We start from the raw sequence: 22,147 nt of genomic DNA on the forward strand, positions 1-22,147 counted from the left end.
AGATCTCACTCAGACTGCCATTTTAGAGGCTGAAGAACAAAAATCTTACATCAATTGCTCTTTTTCAGTGAAACACACTCCCAGTGCTTATTCAGAAGAGCATTTCCACCAGAGCCTACCTTCAGCTGTGCAATTTGCTGTTCCAGCAGCAACTCTGACTGACACTTCAACAGCTCAATCTCCTCCTGGAACTGAAGCTGCTGCTTCAATTTTACCTCCTCAAATTGAGCCAGAAGAGTTGTTCTCACAGATTTTACTTCAGAAGCTGATGCAGAAGCATACAGCTGCAGACAAGGAAGGAATACAGAATATTTTAGCCACAGTGTTAGAATTAAGGAAAAAATGAAGAGCCAAACCAAACCCATCAAGCTAAACCAAATTCTGAAGAGTACATTCACAATCCTCAAGGTCATACAGGGCTGCTGTCTATCACCATGCTGAGTACAGAAAAAAAGCAGGTTGATAAAAATAGATAAGCAACCAGGCATTAGGTATCAAGTATCTCCTGTATTCATGAGACCATCAGGCCAGACTAACAGAGTATTCCTGACTTACTCTTTCCAACAGACACTTCTCTAAAAGCAATTAAAAAATAAAGAGGAAAGAAAGGGAGAGAAACACAGGGAAAGCATATTTTGTTAAGATATGATTTCCCTTGTTCAAATGGAAGCAAAAATTACACATCTCTAATGCAGTTATCCTGGGATACAACAGTGAAATGTCTGAGAGATTTCTGGTCATCTAGGGTTCTTTTTCCTACTGTTTTCTCTAAGAAGAGTCACTATACTCATCAGAATACAAATCCTGTTTTTAGGATGATGTGCTTGAAGACTGAATCACCATTAGGACCTCCCAGGAAACTCATGAAACTTCCTCCCCAGACAATCTATTCTTCTAAAAGTGATTTAAGAGTTATTTGGAACATGATCAGATGTTCAATTTAGTAAGTGAAAAAGCAAAAGTAAGTAATATTTTAACTTAATGTGTTCTGTGGTTATAGATGGATCAAGCTCATTTTGTTTGGGACTTTTCCTACTACATGAGTGTAATAAAACACTACATGAGTGTAATATAACACCAGTGGCTGCTTGCATCTGCACAAGACAGATTGTCTCCTGTTATTGTTAGCACTATTACATTCCAAAACCATCTAGATGTACAGCCCTATTTCCAAGCTCCATAAATCTGAATTTACTTTATGATAAAACATGGATCGTTTTGGGTTTAGGTATTAGCAGCAAGCTGACCTCTTGCTCTCGTTCATGCTGTGCTTTTAGTTTCCCCAGTTCTTCTTCCAACTCCCTGGAGAACTGTTCCTTATGTTTCCTAATATCTGCCTCATGAAGATCCTGAAGCTCTTGGAGTGCTTTCCTGTGCTTCTCCTCCATCTGCAACACTTCCTCACGTAACAAATCCAGAGCCAGACGTTTTTCTTCTTCCAGCAACTGCCTTTGATTTCGAAGAGCTGTGTTCAGATCATCCTGTGTAAGCAGTAATTTAAAAAAGAGAAGGGGAAAAAAAGAAGTACAATTATCTTTGCAACCCATTTGTCAAGCAACATGTCCTGCTGCATCAAAGCTTTTAAAATAAACAGGAACAATATTGTGTCATGAAGGATGAGCATACATATATATATATACATACTCTCTAGAACATTTAAATGGGTTTATTTTTCTTATCTAGCAGAAGTTTTGTAAATTCTTACTTATTTGGAAGGATCTTTAGATTCCTAGAGATGTGGCTTAACCTCCAGAATGGCATTTACTCTGGTCTAATCACTTTCTGAAGAATTACACAATATCTCTGCCAGGGAGAGAAGGTCTGAGCAACAAAATGGAGACCCTCCAATCTTAAACACATTAAAAGATATACCTCATTTGTTCCTTTTCCAGAAAAGATACAGAAAACTCATTAGACTGAACATTTGGGGCAGGAAGCAACAGATGGATTTAATTTTCAGCTGGAGTTTCCTGTTTCAGCTCATAATATGGCCACACACAATGTATCAGTGCTGGCACAAAGAGTTTGTGAAAATATCTCCTGAGAACAAAGGAAAAGGTGATCCCACACAATGTATCAGAAATTTCACCTCCTATGCCAGTTTTCCTTTCTGACTCACCTTATGAGCTTCTTCTGCTTCAAGAGCCATGGCTCTAAGCTTTTCCATATTGACAGTAGCTAGCTCAATTTTCAAATTACTCTGGGAAAGCTGAAGTTCTTCAGCATGTTTCAATTTCAGCATCTCAATCTCACGAAGCAGTTGTGCCTGATAGATTTTATCCTGCTCTTGGAGCTGCTCCCTGTGCTGCAGCTGTAGCTTCTCCAGAGCCCTACTGTGTTCATCTCTTATAGTCTGAATTTCAGATAGATAGGAAGACTCCAAGGAATCCAGATTTGATAAGTGTTTAACCTCCAGCTCATCGATTTGGGCCTGATGCTTTGTCTGTAGTTCAGCAACACAACTTTCAAGCTGAATCTGCTGTTTGCTTTCCAGGGTAGATTTAAGTGTCTCAATTTCAGCTTGGTGTTTTGCCTGAAAATCAGCTGTCAGAGACAAAATCTGCTGCTTATGCTTCTCCTCTAACTGCTGACTTTGGAGTTCCAGTTCATGCACGTGTTTGTCTTTCAGCTTTTGGAGAAGAATCTCTTGCTCAGTTGTGAATTTCTGAGTCATTGCTTTGTGCTCCTCCATAAACCTGTATTATTTCCAAGAAAATTTAAGAGAATCTTGTGAAAAAAGTCACCTTTTTTTTAAAATAGTTGAGCTAATAAATAATAATCCAAGGAAAAGAAATAGACTTCACATAGCCTCCCCAAGTTTTACTTGATGCTTCAAACACAGAACTAAATTCAAAGCAAGCCACAATGATGATTTCATAGCCACATAATTAAAGGTTTCTGCAATGTCTCTTGGGAGTATCTGGTTATTACTACAGAAACTGGCACCCCTATTAACTTACAAATACAGAGCAACATGTTTGAGAAATACTGCCATGACAGTTATATTGTGGTGTATACACTGCTACATCTCAAATATGTTGTCTGCAAATAAATGAACTGTCATAACAAACACCTCTAAAAACACCTGGTAAAAACAGACATAAAACCATTGTGGAGGTGTATGTGGGACACTTGGGGGCTCCTCCAAACCCAGCTGAATTCTGCTTAAAGCTTGATGGAGACGATTTAGTATGTGAAGTACTGCCCTTTACTGCAACCAGTAATTACAGTATTTTTGTATGCAGACACCAATAACTAAAAAACCACAGTTATCTAAAAGTTAAGTTACTGCTTTCAGAGCTTTCTTACAGTCATTATTTCTCCAGTCTTGTTCTGTGACCATATTTTTGGGGAGGGAAGAAGGGATAAAGTTGAATCAATGCATACAAATACCAACAAGTGCTTGTTTACTTCCCTTAATTCACTCGAAACAACAGGTGTAGGAAGGGGAAGAAAAGCAGTAGTTCCAGGCATCTAACCAGAACTAAAGAATACCAAAGGGAGGCCCCATCAACCTCAGCTTTCAATGGTTAGCACACACTTCATTCACCAGGGAAAGCTTGTTTACATTCATTCCAATTGTTTAAAAAACCTTAGTGAATTTTTCCACTTACATGTCCCATTACACTTTGAAGGCTGGTATAGGATTTCCAGCTGTGTTGTACTCATGGCAGGCAAAACCTGACTACATTTTATTTGCTAGACTAGATGAAATGCCTTCACACAAAGCAAAACCTACAGCAGATCATGAGACAGCACTGCTTTACATGTGTAAGTCACACAGTGCCATCAAGTGACCATGCTGCACTATCACCCATTAAGTCTAAAATAACACAAAGCAACTCTAACAATGAGTGAACTTCTAAGGGAAACTTACTTGTTTTGTGCTTCCAGGAGTTTCAGTGCACATTCTTCCTGCAGGCAGAGTGTGGCCTTTTCCATTTCTTTTGCCATGAGGGCTTTGGCTGCCTCCAGGTCAGCTTCGTATTGCTGCTGAGCTTTCTGCACAGCCTGGGCACCTGCAAGGCTGTCCTCCAGCTGCTGCAAGTTGTTTTGCTGCTCTTTCACCAGCTTCTCCAGCTCCAGAATTTTGGCAGCTTGGTGATCTTGAAGTTGAATCATCTCAGCTTCACGGAGTTCAAATTGTTTTTGTAAGTTCTGCTTCTCAGATTCTGCTCTGGTTTGCAGTTCTATGTGCAATTGTGATAACTTCTCTTCTGCTAAGATTCTCTGGGCCTCGCTTTCACATTGCCATTTCTTCTCTTTTTCTTTGTACATATTCTCTACTTTCTGGACTTCTTCTCTTAATTCCTTTTTATGATCCTCAGCAATTTTATATTTTACCTGTGAAGACAATTATTTAAAAGAAAAAAGAATAAACCACCAAAACAAAGTTGAAGTGCGTGAACACACTCAGGCATTTAAGGTCTTCAAAATATTAAATTCATTAGCAACCCTTCCTAATGAAACTTAAGTGTGAAATGACCATTTATAAACTGACATGAATTAAATTCAATGCACTATTAAGAATTAATGCGGGTTATGAAAATAAGAAAAAAATTAAGGCAGAATTCTAAAATGAATATGGTATTCTATGTTGATTTCTCTTGAGGTCACTTTTCAGGAGTTCAACTTATACAGCTATGGGTATCTTAGGTGCATATTAGGCATAAATAAAAATCCCTCTTAAACTTCTTTTAAAAGCCACATAAAAAGCATGTAGCACAAAAACAAAAGCCAAAGCAGCAAATGATTGCTCCATGACAAAAAAAGACTTATCTCTGGCTTTCTCCATCAGTTTCTAAGCTTGGAAAAGGATACACATATCCATGGCTCTTTAAAAAGGGTGGAAAGGAGGGCTTGATAGATGAGAGCTTCACCTATCTAATTCTCATAAGCATTCAAATATGCAACAATTTAAGCAATGAATTAGCATTTATTCCAAGTTTATCCTCAGATGGAACAGCTGATTTCACATGTAAGAGCGACAATACCATGTATAATTGTCTCACATCTAAGAACTTTGAGGTACAAGAGTTACACCAAAAGAGAAGTGTATTCCAACATTTGTGCCTATCCAACAACTCCATTTAAAGCTTTAGCTGCTACCCCTAGACCAGGGACTTAAATTCAAGTACTGCCTCTCCCTCGGCCTTCCCACCAGGCTGGAGTTGACCCAACTCTACACCAAACAGTTCTGTAGCGCAAATTACCTTTTCCATTTCTTCTTTCAGATGCTTTTCATTTTGCTCAGAAAAATCCTTTTGTTTTACAAGCTCTTCCTTTAAATGCCTTATTTCCTCTGAGAGCTCTGCAATATGCTGTTTCTCAGAGTTGGAGAGGGCAAGCTTGGCTTTGTGCTCTTCCTCCAGCACAGACCCTCGCTCGGCCACCTCCACCTCAACCTGACATGCTACCTCTTGAACACTCTGGGGACAAAGTTTGGTGATTTCTGGAAAGAAAAAAAAAAATCCAAGCCACACAATAAAATGACATTCTGGAATTTATTTTAACAGCTCCTATTGATGCATAGAAATAAAGCTGAATGTTTTTGGCTGTGCAATTTATCAGTAGCCAAGCTAAATACAGGACAAGGAGAACCCCTCAGCTGGATGATTTTATAGTCTGTTCCATTTTATCACCACCTTGGGAATTTATGAGTATTAACACAAGAATAATCATAAAACCTGTGGTAGGACCTCCCTCCTTATCTGCAACAGCCAGAGGAGCAGACTTTCTTTCTGGGCAATGTAATGGCAAATTTAGGGAAGTTTTATCTCTTCTTCTGCACATCATATTTACACAAAGCAATCTCTAAACATTCTAATTTAAGCAGTTTTGATATCCTCTCTAGTATTAAAAATAAATAATTGAAGATAAGAAATAGAAGTGCAAATTAAAAAAGCTCTACTAATCCTTTTAGCCACCATACAGTGGAGTACAGTTATACCCATGTGTGTTAAATTAGCTAACTAGGTTATCTATTGTTGGCCCAAATGTTTGTATGACTGTGCCCTTCTAGTCATCAAAAATGGAAACCTGATCAACTCCTTGCAGGAACTGCTCCACAGTTCTAGTAGTTTTTACTACAGAATAAACAACTTCAGGTCACCACATCTTCAGAGGTGCAGCTCAATGTGCCCATAAGTGCTCAGTGAAAGGGATTAACATCTGTTAAATGCTCCCCATAGTTTAGGGTAAACTAATCAGCTGAAAACTTCCTCAGATAGGCCTGTTTAAAGAAAAATATAAGCCACACAAGCAGCTTATTGTTTCCCTTCCCAGTCTGTCAGGCCATCCTACCTTTAGACTGTTCTTCTGAAAGTTGGGCATGGAGCTGCTCAAGTTCTAAACCATGCTTTCTTTTCAAGGCCTCAATTTCTGTTGCATATTTGTCTGACAGATCCATCTTCATTTTCATCAGGTCCTCTTTATACTGAAGTGCAAGGGAGGATCTCAAGGAATCCAGTTCATGCTTGTGTTGTTCTGTAAGTTGTAGCTGCAAACAGGCAAGTTCTTCCTGCAGAAAGAAAGGGTCAGGAAGAGAGCTTTAGCTTCTAAGAAACCATGGTGAGAATCTTTCAATGAGACAAAGGAAAATTTCCTTTCCAAACTCTTAGTCAACTTGAAACAAGTTGAGCAAAAATGTTGAGATCTTCAGTTACAGCAAGGTGCATGAAAATAGAAGCCTAAATGTAAGAGGGGCCAACTAGCATCTTGGCTTGAAGAAAACAAGGACAGGAACAATTACGAACAGCTTGATAAAAAGGAGAAACACCACAAATTCTGCACTGGTGAAGAAGAACTGATAAGTTCCTTACCCAGCACAGGATAACCCAAACAGCACATAAAATTACAGAGCATTGTTTCAGCTGTTCTACTCTACAGCCTCTCTAAGGCTGAGAGCTATTTAAAATTGGCAATTCACAACATTCTTGTCAAAAATAATCCCTACTAAACACCCACAATTAATTTTTCTCTTTGCAAGAGCTAGGAATCAGATATCAATTTTCATACAGGTCATGTAAAGAACAGTAGAACTTTTAACATATCAAAAATCCTACCTGTTGTTGTTCAAGTTGTTGGTTTAGCTGATCAAGTGCAACACTTCTCTCTTTTTTAGCAGTCTCTTCAAAAAGTGTGACAGAAGACCTAAGAAAAGGGTTTTAATGTTTAAGCCTGTGATATGTCATGAATCAGGTTAAATATACTTGATGACTAATGGTGTAGTTCTGAAAGTAGGCAAAGAGCAACTACAACAACTGCTCAGGACTGGGCCATGACCCAATGCTCAACCCCAACTGGTTTAGATGCTAACATCATCTTTTATGCTAAAGAAAAATAAAATGGAAGCATGCTGTCACAAAATGAAAAGAAAAAGAACAAATCACCTGATGTCCCCTGCTTGATCTTGACTCATTTCCAACACTGGCAGTGAATAGTCTGTCAGCTCTTGTGGTCTCTGATGCAACAAAGTCAATTCTTTTTTGTAGTTTTCTTCAGCAGCAATTAACTTGTTTTCAAAATCAAGTCTCAGTTGTTCCAATTCAGCTTGGTGCTCCCTGTTCCTCTGCTGACGCTGCTGTTCAAACTCCTGCTTTAAACATTCTATTTCTTTTACCTGTGATGCTCGAGCCAGGAGCTGCTCTTTTAGCTCTGGAACAGAGGCAAAACCAACACAAGCACTAAGAAGACATCTCCTTAGGCTAAGCCGTTCTGTGAAGATCAGATTTAGTTGCCAAGTGTCAATGGTTTAGGAATGGCATTGTCCCATTAACACTTCCACTAAAAACACCACAAGCCACTCCCTTCTCAATGGGAAACACAAAAGGCAGAGATCACAGGCTGAGGTAAGAACCATTTACTGGAAATAGCAATGAGATAGGAAAAATGAACTTCTGATAGTCAAAAATTCCTTCTTCAGAAGACATTCTCAGTTACACTGCATTCAGAGAAACCACTCTCATACCAAGAATCAGAATCACCAGCCCACTGCTAGCTCTCCTCGTTTTCTTGCAGTTCTGGACTAGGCTGGTAACAAGAAGAGTCCTGCACTGTTGCTTAATCTTCACACCTCCTTGCTGCTGTAGCACCCAAAAGCAATAAATTATTCAAGATTTAATCTGCTCCAGGCAAAACTATCCAAACAAAACCTAATTGTGCATAAACTGTGCAGAAAACCAAAAGTCACAGGGAAGAAAATAAAATTATACTTAATGATAGCTTGCCACCCATTGTGTGCTCAGAGGCTGAAGTGGCTGGATTAAAAGAATCAATCAATAAAACAGGAATGCAGTAAAAAGCAGCTACCAAAGCTGGTTCAGCAAGTTCCCCTCCTTCCAGAGAGTGAGAACAACGACCAGCACTGCAACCTTCTCATTAGCCCTCTGGGAGCTTTCTTCCCCACCTTCTGTATTAAAGCAGCAGTAACATTTAGGAAAGTTAAAAGGTAGGAAAAAAAAAATCTCAAGAGAGATAAGCTTTCCCAATAGCTCAACTTTCCAAATAATTCAAGTTAGTTAAATTCCAAAAGAACCAACTGAAGAGGGAATTACATTTCAAGAAGAAGGAACTTGGAGAAGTATCTGAAAAAGAAACAACTTGCCTGGAGAAAAGCAGTTGCTTATGTTACGCAAGAGAAACTTAAGAAAAGTTGATGGAAACAGAGGATGCCATCCAGGAGCAACACAACTCATTGTCACAATGTGGTTTTGTGTAGCAAACCAGAAAATGCACTCGTGGCATGAAAAAATGCTCACAATGCAAATGCAAACAGAACGAGTAAGAGAAGAAATAGGTGTTCAAGGCCAGGTTGGATGGGGCTTGGATAGTGGAAGGTGTCCCTGCCCATGGCTGGGGTTGGAATGAGATGATCTTTAAGGTCCCTTCCAACCCAAACCACTCCATGATTCTGTGAAATAAGTCCATGGTTCAAGCCTGCTTCCAAAGGGAGAAGCTGCCAGGCACAGAGACCAGAGGAATCAAGTGACAAGAAGTAACACCATCAGTGAGGTAGGCAGGGGAAGTCCAATCTACCTACGTGGGTGGGTTTTGCCTACCACCAAAGTCTACTAGCACAAAATTAACCCAAAAATGTTTCATTGTTTTGAACTAGCATGTCATTCTCACACCACAGCAGCAATGCCATCATGCAGCTGTCATGATTTGAACCCTACCATCAACCCAAACGCATGGTCAAATCAGCACTCAAATGAAGAGCAGCAGAGTAAAACTAAACACCTTTAAGATCTCACACACCAAAAGAGATCCTCACCTGGACCATGGGCCTGCATTCTCGTCTCACCACCTTCATGAAAGATGAAGAAACAGAAAGTGTCCAAAGAATGGGATTGTGAGTGGTTAGAAACACAGAAAAACGTGAATTATTAAAGATTAGGGGTACAGAGAAGAATTCCAGCAAATACAATGAAGTGCTATGTACCATAATTCTGTATTACCAAAACAAAAAGATGAAATAGTCAAGGTAAAGTCTGCCTAACAGAAAAAAAAATTACTTAATGTATGACCAAACAAAGTCCAAATACAATTCAAATGCTACCTGGAGTTATATTATTCAGAAAATGTGAAAGAGTATTTGAAGTATGTTTCTAACTACCCCAGCAGAACTCAAGAATCTCATTTTAAGAGTCCCAACACAAGAACACTGGCAGGGTCATGGTCTCTAGGTTTTACTTTTCCCCAGAAGTTCTTTAATGTGTTATACATGTGCACACATATCTAAGACGTGTTATATTTTATTTTAAAAGTGTAAGTCATCTCCAACCACCACACTGCAAAACTGGCTGTTTTATTTAATATACCTGGGTCTTGAAACAGAAATACAAATAGGAGCATGTTATTGCACTGATCAGCATTTTCTCCAGTTTTTAATTACATGATACTTAATTTGACATTTCAACAAAAAACCTTTCGTTTTCACTAAATATTTTTATAGTGTGCAGGAATGGAGTGGGAAGGAAAGCAAAACCACAGGAGTAAGCTTTTCCCCACAGTCACACCATGCTTTTTGACACTGCAGAACCTGTCATCTGACCCTAACTCACCTCAGCCTAGAGACACATCACTGGGCTACAACCCACTGACACTGTGGCCTTCCTGTGTGTTTCTGGTAAAACAGCTAAAAGCATTTCGTGTCAATGATGTGCCCTTCTGTATGAAGGAGAGGCAAAAAATAAAATGTGTCAGTTATGAACATACCACTCAGCTCCTGTCGATTTGCTCGGGTACTGTCAAGCTGAGACCAAAGCTGCCTGATTTCTTCTTGTGACTCAACCTTGAGTTGCTCATGCTTGACCTGAAGCTGGTCCAGCTACAAAAAAAAAAAAAAAAAAAGTTAAAACCAAAAAAAAACACCCCACCACAACTTGCTAAACAATTTTGTTCTCAGGGCTTATTTTACACGCAAGAGACACTTCTGTCAGAAGGAGGTGGAAACAGTGACAACACCACTCTCAGCTCCTGACAGTATCAGAGATACTGAGTAGCAGCATCTCTTGACTCTTACACCCACTTCCCCGAGAGGCAAGAATTTGTTCCTGATGCTGTAAGTGTATTCACTGGCAAAAAAAGTAAGGCATTAGCCAGATTTAAAAAAAAAACTGAGAACCAGAAAATTAGAAATATAAATATGGATGAAGAGAGAGCACTGAATGGCACAAAAGCAACTGCATCCCAAAGGTTTTGAACTCCTATGGAAACTCCCAGAGTATTTACCTGCTTCATGATGCATTTTGCTTTTTAAGTAACATCCCTAAATACAAACAGGTCACCCAAATCATATTTATATGGTCTAGTTACATAAAGAGAAACCAACTACTCTAAACTACTAAAGAAATGTAATTTACCTCCTTCTGAAGATCCTGTTCTTTTTCTTGGCTTTTCATCTTTATGTCTTCCAGGATTTGGTAATGTTCAGCCTGCAGCTGCTCTTGTAATTTTGTGATGGCTATCTGGTGTTGCTTCTCCAATTCTATACATTTCACTAAAATTCAAAATTAGTTCTGTTACTCCTTCATCCCAGTTAATGAATAACCTATACAACTTCTGTGCAACAAAACTAGAAATGTATTGTCTCTAGCTTAAGCACTAGCTTTCAGGAATCACAGAAATGCTTGAACAGTAAAGTATTTGCAAGTCAAACACTTCCATGCACTGCTTAGTTGTTCTCTGCATCCCACACTGTTAGTTAGCCAAGAGACAATAATTTGTTCCATTAACCCTTAACTGTCCACAATCCAAATGCAATTTTTTGTTAGAAAAAGCTTCTATTAATATTAACCACAGTTTTGATTAACTCAGCAACTGTCAAAACAGATTTTCAGATGGGAGCAGAACAGCATTTCCTTTTAATATTCACCTTGCATCTCATACTCTGTGGAAGTTGAAATGCAACAATGCTAGCCAGGTTTTAAACCACTTTTCATTTACAACCTTGTCTAGACAGTCTCACGCCATCAACCCAGTTTTTAAATAAGGCTACATAACTACAGCTTGTATTTGCTTTTATACATATTGTAAAATCACTTAGCTATGTCTCTGTTCAATAAAACAGCATGACACTTACTTTTAGATTGTACATTCTCAACAGAAAGAAGCCCCAGCTCTGCTCTGACTTTTTCCAAATCCATTTCCAGAGATTTCTGCAGTGCAATCATCTCAGTCTGATGCTTTTCACACAGCTCCTCACACACGTTTTGTAAACGTCTATCAGACTCTAATTCCCAGTCTCTTTTGAGGGTCTGAGAGAGTAAAACATGCATTATATTAAAGCAAACACATTTAGTAAATTAATGAATTTTTTTTCTCCATTTATTTGTCCTTTACAATAAATGTGTAGCAGATCTGGTACTTATACCAGCTCTTGTTTTCTGAAAGGACCTTTCTTTTTTTCTTGTATAAAGAACAGAATTTGTACCTCTAATGCCTGGACATGTGCCTCTTCCATTTCCAATTCTATTTTCTTTCTCTGGTCAACTGTGAAATAAAATACTTATTAATAAATTTACATAAAATAGTATTAAATGTAAGTAAAAGTATGGATGAGATTACAATTTTCAACATCAAACTCATGAGTTAAATGTGCAGGCATAGAGCAGAGTAAGATGCTGGGTTCTAGCCACACCTGCTGTTATGTTATATCCCACTAGTTCACTTTAGAAAAAAAACATTCTAGAATTTACAGCTGCAAAGACAACTCAAAGTAAAGTTCAATTTAACTAGCAAAGCCTGCTTAAGTCTAAAGAGAACATGATACTAAAAAGAAGAATAACCCTAAAGACACAAATGAATATTGATGTCATTTTAACATTTCACTGCACACCACTACGAGCACAGAATCTCCAGAAAGACAGGAGTAGCATGCAGCAGTAACAGGTAGGAAACTTCAAATTTCTTCTACAAATGTCTAGGAATGCAAGACAGATGCCACTATCTGCTCAGTTATCACTGACACCAACAGATTCTTCCTTTCCAGTTCCCCCCCTGATTAATTCCAGCTTCTTGTTCAACCCCTTTTTTGATTTGCAATAACCCTGAAAAAGCCTATCAGCCATGCTGCCTAGGCTAATTTATAATATTTAATAGTTTATAATATGCAACCACTATTTCAAGTCTCTCCATGGGAAAGCAAAATGTAGAGATTAAACTGGTATTAAGTTACCTTGGTAAAACACAATTTAACAGCACTGACATTAAGAACTGCATCTCGACCTCCTCCTGGCTCCCAAATCCCACTCTGCTGTCAGTTTACTGCACTACTGGTGGAAAAATGGCTTCCTACTTTTAGGTCAAAAAGAGACACCCTTAAATGAATGCCTTCTTTCTCTTAGGGAAGGACAACTAAAGGAATGATTTCTAAACCTTATTTCAGAGCTCAGAAAGGTGTGATGAACAGTGCAGTCTAGCTGGTGGCCTGCAACTAGCAGTGTTCCCCATGGATCCATCTGAATACAAGGAAAACTTCTTTACTGTGAGGGTGACACAGCCTGTAACAGGCTGCCCAGAGAAGCTGTGGAGCCTTTTAATCTGCAGATATTCAAAACATGCCTGGACACAATCCTGTGCAAATTGCTCTGGGTGAAGCTGCTCTAGCAGGGCTTTGATGATCTCCAGAGAGCCCTTCCACCCCGACCAGCCTGTGATTCTGTCAACTTCTTCAGTGAAATGCTGCAAGATTCACCTTTCTCCAGAAATTCATCAAGCTCTGCCATACAGGTCAAAAATGGTCTGACCTCAAAGAGGGAAACTTCCCAAACAATGCCAAGAGCATCATCAGCAGGCCTTCAGTACTGTGAGGTGCAATTGCCTTCTTGCTTATGCCAAAATACAGTCCTACATGAAGTGCAGCTCAAAGGACACCCAGCTACAGGTTCTCACTGAGCCTTTCAGCTCTTTGCCAACTCCTTCCTAGCACTGAGGGGGTAAGCCAGGAAACATTCATATACCTTCTCAGAAAGATAACAGAGTGCTCACTTAGGGCAAGAAAAACCCACAAAACATAAGGGATAAGAGCTCTACTCTTCGCACTGATCAAGTTCTTTATGAGAACGTGGTCTAAAGCCTCCTGACAGAAAGTAGGTAAGTTTAGCACTAATTTACAGATGAAGAACAACTAAACTTAGGTCTGCACAGCTTCATTTTCATATATAAAACAGGCACTCTTGCACATGGCAGTCCTGCCCATATTAGAGGTAACACCAGCTGTTATTTACAGCCCAGATCTACAAGACAGGAACCTGAGCAGGAAAAGAATATTTATTCCCCAGTTTCAATACCTAGCTCTTGCTGATACTTGGACTTAAGGTCTTCTTTTTCCTTCAGGCACTGTTCTTTGATCCTCTCCCACTCCAGCTGGTGGCGGCTTTGCAGAATGGCCACCTCCTGAGCACGCTTGTCATTGAGCATCTCCCGCAGCTCCACCAGGGCAGTCTCCTTCTCCTTCCTCAAGTTGGACTGTGTAAGCTCCAGCTGAGAGGTGTGCATATTGTTTAAGGTCAGGCGCAAAGCTTCCAGTTCAAGGCTGTGCAGTGTCTGCAGTGGAGTAAAAAAGGGTTTCTCCCTCCCCTCTAATGAAATGTGCTTGCTTTTTCATGACCAGTTTCAGTTTTCACTGTTAAACACATCGAAGTTTTGCCTTTTTGTACTTGGAGACAATTTCTTTGTGCAAGGACCCTTAAAGGAACCCTTAAAATAAGCTGCTATAATGATATTTGAATGTTTTCAGTGCAATGTAAAAGGCTTTCCTTACCTGCCTCTTAATTTCCTACAAGATATACAGTATCTTCCACTTCCTCACATCAAAGCAGAACACAAGCTCTCCCCAGCCCTTCACTGTCTATTGAAACAATTCCTTGTGTTTGCTGTTGTTTATAATTTGTTAACAAAGTAAAGTTCTAAGTGATACTGGAAAAGCAGAAATAAAATTCACTTCTCAATTCTTAAGTGAATTAACCACTGTCCCAACAGGTTGTAATTAGACCTAACACTAGATATTCTTTCCATTTCCACTTCACATTTAGCAGAAATGTTCAAAAACCCAGGAATTATAAAGAAGTAACAGCCAGGTTTTCACACTTCAGCTTAACAAGAAAGCATTCCTAATTATTAATAGTGAATTATTAAAAGGTGGGAGGGGTTTATATACTTTATAAAATTTACTGGTTAAACTTGTGAAGACAAAAAATTACAAAGCTGTTTTTTCCCCCTTAAAATCATCAATTTAAAGTTTTCTTCAGAATGAATGTCAAAATATAATTAATGTTAAAATACATATTAAAAATATATAAAATATAATATAAAGTGAGGATTCTGGAGAACTCCTCTAAAATAGATCTACTACTATCCACCAAGAGAACATTCCTTTTCCTTTGGTTGCAGCACCATGTGAAAGAGCAGGTGTAATACCCACAAAAATTAAGGAGAAGGCTCCTTGATTTCTGTCTATGCTGGAGATCATCAAGTCAGCTAAGAACTATGTTAATCACTGTGATTTCCTGTTTTTACCTGGGATTGGAGCTGGGCTTGCTCCTGCTCTGCTCGGTGTGTGGCTGCCATTTGCTGCTGGAGTTCATCTAAAAGGTGCCTCTGTTCCTCCTTTAGCTCAGCACGGAGCTTCTCCATTTCCTCTGAGTGCTTAGCAGCCAGCTCAGAGATTTCCCGCTCGTGCTCCCGTTCATGGACCTGCAGAGAAAACTCTGATGAAAAGCTTTCTTCAAAATATGCTTGTTTAGCCCTAATTATGGAACAAGAATCCTCCACTCCTCCTGACCCCAAACCAAAAACATCATGGAAAAAACCAATAGAATTTAGTATCTCTGAAATGTTTACACTGCTCACATGACAATGCAAAATCACCTTATTTGTCCAGAATGAACCAAATTACAGAATGTACCTTTTTTATTACAGCAATCTCTTCCTTTCTTTTTTCTTCCAACTTCTGTTGTTCTTCCACTTTGTCTTTTATTTCAGCATTTAACTCTTTTATCTGAAAACAGGCATACAAACATTTGCAATGGTTACCTTATGAATTCCAAAATCCCACGACTCCTGCAGTTATCAGGGTTTCCTACCTCTTTCTCGTGTGCCAAACTCACTTCAGTTAATTCAGCAAGGTGCTGAGTCTCCATCTTCTCCATTTCTTCTTTGTAATGCTTCTCCATCTTGGACTGAGCCTCCTGGGCAGCCTGACAGGACTCCTGCAAGTGAGCCTCAAGCTCCAAATGAGCCTTTTTCAATTGGGCAATTTCTTCAGTCAACTGGTTTTTTTCCTCACTGTATTTGGTAGTCTTTTCCTTTATTTCAGCAATTAGTTTATTAATTTCTTGGTTGCTGAGGTTTAACCTGTCCTCGTAGTCCAGTCTTTCACACTCCTGTATTTCTTTGATGTTTTGAATTTCAGCATTAAGCTCATGGATGTTTTTCTCAAGGTCCTCAATGATGCTAGCATTCTCTGCTAGTGCTTTTTCTGCTTTCAACAGATCCTCCTCCACATTTGATAGTCTCTCTCTTAAGGCTGTTTTTTCCTTCAACAAAAGTACTAAATTTTGCTCTTTCTTACTGATTTCAGCTTTGAGCAACTCCAGTTCTTTTAGCAATGTCTCTTCAGATATGGTTTTCTGACTCAACAGCTCTGCTGTTCTCTGGTTTTTAGCCTTCTGAGCATTAAGCTGGCTTTGCATCCCATCCCTTTGACTTTGCAAAGCTGTCAGCTGATGGCCAAAAAGAGCCTGCCCTTCGCTTGTCACGGAATCAGAGGCTGGTTTCTGCTCCTGAGCATCTCTCACTAACTGCTGCATCATCAACTTGTCTCTTTCCTCCTGGAGGTCTTTCACCATTTCTAGCCAGGTAGAGAGGTTTGGTACTTGTGTTAGAGATGGCTGCCCTCCATCCTCACCCTGCTGCTTTAGTAGAAGCATGTGTTTATTTTCAAGTTCTTTTTCCTTCTCCATTTTCTGAACAAGTTCTTTTTCACAATAGATCTGTGCTTCATCTTCTTCCTCCAGTTTTGCATGCCTATGAGAGAGCTCAGACATGGCTTTCTCCCAATTTCCAACAGCTCCTTGGGAGTCCTGATAAGGCATTTCCAAGACTGACTCCTGATGGAGCAGCTCAGCTGGCTTCAGATGTCTCTCTGCCAAACCCATCATCTCATCATCCTCTATGTCACCGTGGTCCCCAGTTTTGTTTTGCTGCAGGGAGCCATCTGACACATATGAAATAAAGGCCTCTGCTCTCACCTTTGCCTCTTCAGAAAGGTCTTGAGCCAAGCCACTAAGACATGTCCCCTCCTCGAGGCTAGAGTTTAATGGAGAAGATATAAAATCTCTGCTGGGTTGTTCTAGGAGCACACTGCTGTCTAACCCCTGCATATTGCATCTGCCCTCTTCAATGGCATGGCTCTCCAAAGAGCAGGAGCCATAGGACTCTTCTGGAGTTTCTGTGGCAATGAGGTATTTAGCCAATATACCTTCATCACCACTGAAAAGCCCAAGCTCTGACAAGGGTTCTTCAGACAGGTTCTCCTCTTCCCCACTTCCATTATCCTTCATGATCTCTAAATTCCTTGTTTCTTCTAGCTGATCCCTTGAGGAGTCATACTGGAACTCCACTTCTAGCTGATGCACTGGCTCACTGCTGTCCTCTGACTGGCATGCTCTGTCCCACATCTCCTCAAGATCCACTCCCTGCAGCTGACACTGCCCTGATAAAATCTGGTTCTCCCTGAATTCCAGTAACTTTTTATTGGAGACCATCTCTCCATCATGCTTTTGCATTACATCTATATGGTTTTTAGCCTCATAAAGTTGCTTTTCGTTTAATTCCTGGATGTAGGAATTCAGCTTCTGAATCTCTTCATTCAAGGCCTGTTTTTCTTTTTTGTATTGCTGGGCTTCCTTCACTTGCTCTTCTGCATAAGAAAGTTGATACTTAAGGCCATCAATTACATCCTTGTATTTAGTCTCTATATCAGATTTTTCCCTCTGAAAGTCTTCCCGTTGGTTTTCAAGTTTCTTCCTCAAATTTTCTTTACTAATTTCAGATTCTCGAAGCTTTACATTTAAGTCAATTATTATGCCATTCAAATTCTGAATGTTTTCTTCGGAATTCAAAGCACAGAGTTCCTTCTTTAACTGTTCAAGTTCATTTTTATATTTTAAAATAATTTCCTTTTCATAGATCTGCTTGGCTTCTGCAATCTCTCTTCTGTGGCACTTCTCCAGCTCATTCCTCAAGTTATCCAACTGTCTGCAAATATCCTTCTCATGACTGACTTTCAGTTCTTCAATATGTTGCTGTTCTTTCACTTTGGATAAAGCAATTTCTTTTTTTAATTCTGTTATTTCTGAGTCCCGGAGGGAAAGTGTGTGCTGTAGTACAGACAAGCCAGATCTTTCTGATGTCAGGAGATCTTGAAGACTTTTAATAAACTGTTCTTTTTCATCTATGCTTTTGTGTAGCTTTTGCATTGTATCTTTCATATCCTCTTCCATTTGGGCAAGCAGATTTTCTTTATCTTTGGTATTCTTAAAAAGAAAACATTACATATAAAATATACCATGGTTTCTTTTCCTTAAGCCTCAAGTTTTTAATTTGCATTCAGAAATAACATTTAAGTTTAAGGTATCTATTTATGGCAGTACTAGTTACACTCTTAAAGGAAACCAGACATTAAGCAGTTTCATTAATGTATGTTAGTCATCACAACTCCAATGAATTTATTTCTATATAAAAAGAATTTTTCAAGAATATGTCACTACAGCAAATTCAAGTTACCACCAAATTTGAAATAATTTTTTAAAAAAGCTGTTTTTACCTTTTGAGAAGACTCCAGCTGAACTTCCAGGTCGTGTGCTTTCCCACGCAGAATCTCCAAGTGTGCATTTTGCTCTCTGAGACGATCCTGAAACAAGGACATTTGCTGCTGAGCTTCTAATCCTTCATCTTTCCTGAGACTTTTACTCCTCAGTAGCTCAGTAACCTGGACACATAAAAGGCACTCACAGTCAGGAGAAAGTTTGTATCCAAACAACTCGTACACAAGATTCACTGTAAGCAAGTGTATTCACAAATTTACCCAAAATCTTTCATTCTCAAGGAATAAAAATCATCCTAAAAAGGCAGACAACACTTGTCATGTTTTAGATACTATTACTTACTGAAAAGATGCAAATGTTAGATAATTCATCCCTGTGGTGACTTTTCTAACATGAACCTATAAATCTAACAAAATAAATCACACTGAATTCCTCCAATATGAAGAAAACTCCCAATGGACTGGACATACCATTAAGAGGACAGCGAACAAAACCAGTCTTCTCTGCAAAGGATTTACAGCTCATTACTAAAGGTTGGTTTTTTCCTCTCCACATCCCTTCAAACAAAAGGAAAACTTTTCTCCTATTGGGGTAACATAAAATATGTTTTAATATATTTTTCTCGTATGTTGCTAAAACCAAGGAAGAATATGTAAGACAGTATTAGTGCTTTCATCTGGTATCAAAGCTGACATCCTTCCACAATGTGCATCAACTCACTAGACTTATTTAGAACATGCCTGAAATGCTATTGAGGCTTGATCCTTGTCTGCCAATGGCTTATGGTGCAAATCCCAAACACCTGTTGAGTAGCCTTCACTTTTACCACATTTTGCTGTTGCAACCAAAACTGTAGATAGAAAGCAGTATTTTTTGTTATTTTACAAAATTTCATTTAGCAGTCATTTTTTTAGGGTATAAGCAATTCCCTTTAAGATAATTCCTGGACTAAAAAGTCTCAGATTTCATTTTTAAAAAATTTTAACCCTTTTCCCTTCCTATCCAGACTTTAAGATTTGTAATCCCATATCCTGCAAAGCTGGAACAGTTACTATACAGAAACATTTCTCTCTGGCATGTACTACAAAGCGCCAAGGACAACAAACACATAGGTTCAGAGAGAACAGCCACTGGAACACTGAGTATCACCATGAAAGAATAAAGCACATTTAAAAATACATTTTAAAGCAGAGAAAGGCTGCAGTATATGTCATTATCCAGGGATTAGATCCATGATTAACCTGTTGTGAAGCAGGTTCCTGTGTGTCAAGGAGGCTGCCTGAACTGTGTAATTTTAAATTTCTTTCTTTGAGCCAAGTCACATGACCTCAGCACAGCAAGTTTCTGTCCAACAGCTGAGATGTTCCAGTTGCCCAAGCAGAAACTCACAGATTTCTCTGGCAAAGGACACATGATCACATGCAAGCCCAAACGATATAGCAACAGTTGTGCACAGGCCACAGACCACTTGTGGCAGGACATTCCCCCACCACAGAAGGGCTTATCTGTTCTGCCTATCAGCTGGTGCAATAGCTCAGGGCAACTCCCCCCTCTCAAGAATTTGCTAATTGGTGAAATAGCTCAGGCCAGACATCTGCCTGGTAGGGAGATATTTCTGGCACCATGGAGGTGGCATTCCCAGCTGACAAACATCTTGCCTTGGGAGAGAGATTGAAGGAAGAAAAGCTTGACAGAATTCCTGACAGACACTTAACTTCACAAACTGTAAAAGCAACACCAAATTTTCACAAGGCAGAAGTCTTCTGCACGCTCTGTAGAAATGTGTGGGGCCCTTCCCCAAAGCTGGGATGTCACTTTGTGGTCACTCTCTCAGGGGTTGAGTGAAAGCAATCTGTGTACCCCCTCATCAGTTCTGTGCAAGTTACATTGACTCCTAACCTATACTATTTCTTTGCTGGTTATAATATAGGTACCTTTATGTTGTGCACTGTTTTATGTAATCTTCTAGTAGTTGTTTTAACCTGTTTAAGGCCATTTGTCTGTTAATCTTCTGCCTATTCAGTAAATAACTCAATTTATGATAGACCTGATCTGAAATTCTTAAGAGCTCATGAGCCAGAGAGGTTTAGGTGTGCCTCACCTGAATTCAAGCTGCTGCCAAAAATCTGAACCTAAGGCAGGGCTTGTCTAATGCTTTCACTCAGCCCATAACACCACCAAACACATTGTGTAAAATTCCCTAACAAGGGCTTAAGTGATGAACATAGTGGTGCAATGACCTTCAAAACATTATGCAAGCAAGTGGAAAATCTGAGGATATTTCCAGGACTTCTCCACAGCAACCAGGAAAAAAACCCTGCCCTGCCCTGAAATCATTTTCACTGCTGTGCTGCAAACTGAACTATGAGGAGCTACATGATCAGCTCAATGTTTTTACATTCACAGCCTGAAGTTGTTCCTGCAGTCTCTGTAAGGACATGCAAACTGGAGGAGAGGCACACCTGATGTAACTGGAGCTGTAAGTCGTGGATCTGACCAGCCACACGTGAAGCCTCCTCCTGCAGCTCATCCCGGTCTTTCTTGGCCTGTTGAAGGCAGGTTGTTAACTTCATGATGATTTCATTCTGCTCCTGAACTGTTGTTTCCTACAAGGGTCAGAAGTGCACTTTTAACATTAAGATATTCTTAACATATTTGGAACCAGGCAGGTTTTCTTGAAGCAAAGCCAGAGTCCTTAGTTACATTTCAGTTTTAACCAACTTGCACCAAAGAAATCTGTGTCCAAAAATGATGGCAGGCATGAAGGAAGAGGAGTCTTAAACTGATCTCAGAGGTGACAAACCAAATCAAAAGTGATTTTAAAAACAAATTATGGGACACCAGGAATGAAATTATATTTTTACTTCTAAATTTGTAGCTGTCATTGATGTAAAAAGCAATCAAATTTTCAAAAAGGATATAATGAATATTTAGTACCCCCTAAATTTTTTCATATCTGCCTGAAATTCCCTTCAATCACATGAGACGAAGCTAATGAGATGTTAACACATTTATCTTGTCAATTTATTTCTCACCAACAGGAAATATCTTTATTTCCCCAATCCTAGAATGAGAAAAACAACATGTAAAGGGGAAAATAACTAGTCTTAGAAAGCACCTGGTAATAATTTACCTTTACATAGAACTGCTAGAGAAAGGGAATGCAAAATATTTTTTTAATATTCTCGAAGAGGACACTGCTTTTTGCAGTACATGTTAGCAAGGTGGAGTGGAGTACTTCTCACTAAAAAACACAACAGGTTTTTGAGTCTTGAGACCTAAGTATTTTTAGGATTAAAATAAGGTGTTATTATGCCATCACCCAGTTCTGTGAAACATACCTGAAGCTGCATGGAATCGTTGTGCTGGGTGAGTTGGTCCTGCAGCTCATCCATCTGTGCAGTGAGCCTTTCCACTGCTTCCTGTTTTTCCAGCAGCCTGCTCTCCAGCTCAGCTATCCTCTCCTGACACACCTGAGCATCAGCCTCGCTGTATTCTGCAGCAGAATTTATCCTATCCTTCTTCATGAAGGAAACAGAAATGCATTTATTCACTAAAAATACCATTTTGTGATTCGTCTGAAAACAAACTCAGCTTCAAGGTTAAGTCCCAAGATCAAGTAACCCAATGCTGGGACTTTGTACCTAATAGAAACATTACATACATAAAATCCTTAAGGTTTAAAAACTTCAAATTAAAAATGATCATGGATAATATATTTTCATTATAGTTTAAAGCACAAAAGTAAAGTAAAAGTGTTGTGATTCTGTAGCACCAAATGGTGGCAACATGCCATTTTGGCATGTATTGGGGTT

At 39.2% G+C, this 22,147-nt stretch overlaps 1 protein-coding gene across 13 annotated transcripts in view; it reads right to left on the minus strand.

Moving 5' to 3' along the window:
• PCNT (pericentrin) overlaps window positions 1-22,147 on the minus strand; it is a 72,004-nt gene that overhangs the window by 42,408 nt on the left and 7,449 nt on the right. For 7 of the 13 annotated variants that reach the window (XM_039728553.1, XM_039728557.1, XM_039728552.1 and 4 more), the window contains exons 4-23: window positions 21,674-21,853; window positions 20,795-20,938; window positions 18,332-18,496; window positions 15,588-18,041; window positions 15,410-15,502; window positions 15,022-15,198; window positions 13,794-14,049; window positions 11,936-11,994; window positions 11,585-11,759; window positions 10,866-11,002; window positions 10,219-10,330; window positions 9,275-9,307; window positions 7,392-7,656; window positions 7,065-7,152; window positions 6,304-6,520; window positions 5,214-5,452; window positions 3,878-4,344; window positions 2,120-2,696; window positions 1,248-1,481; window positions 120-284 (exon numbers count right to left, since the gene is read on the minus strand). In XM_039728553.1, the coding sequence (XP_039584487.1) occupies window positions 120-284; window positions 1,248-1,481; window positions 2,120-2,696; window positions 3,878-4,344; window positions 5,214-5,452; window positions 6,304-6,520; window positions 7,065-7,152; window positions 7,392-7,656; window positions 9,275-9,307; window positions 10,219-10,330; window positions 10,866-11,002; window positions 11,585-11,759; window positions 11,936-11,994; window positions 13,794-14,049; window positions 15,022-15,198; window positions 15,410-15,502; window positions 15,588-18,041; window positions 18,332-18,496; window positions 20,795-20,938; window positions 21,674-21,853 (6,237 nt within the window). The remainder of the gene's footprint in view (window positions 1-119; window positions 285-1,247; window positions 1,482-2,119; window positions 2,697-3,877; window positions 4,345-5,213; window positions 5,453-6,303; window positions 6,521-7,064; window positions 7,153-7,391; window positions 7,657-9,274; window positions 9,308-10,218; window positions 10,331-10,865; window positions 11,003-11,584; window positions 11,760-11,935; window positions 11,995-13,793; window positions 14,050-15,021; window positions 15,199-15,409; window positions 15,503-15,587; window positions 18,042-18,331; window positions 18,497-20,794; window positions 20,939-21,673; window positions 21,854-22,147) is intronic. The other 6 variants (XM_039728558.1, XM_039728551.1, XM_039728547.1 and 3 more) reach the window with 5 other exon arrangements.

This window comes from Passer montanus, unplaced genomic scaffold (assembly GCF_014805655.1).
Source record: "Passer montanus isolate IOZ18808 unplaced genomic scaffold, ASM1480565v1 scaffold66, whole genome shotgun sequence".
Taxonomy (NCBI): domain Eukaryota; kingdom Metazoa; phylum Chordata; class Aves; order Passeriformes; family Passeridae; genus Passer; species Passer montanus.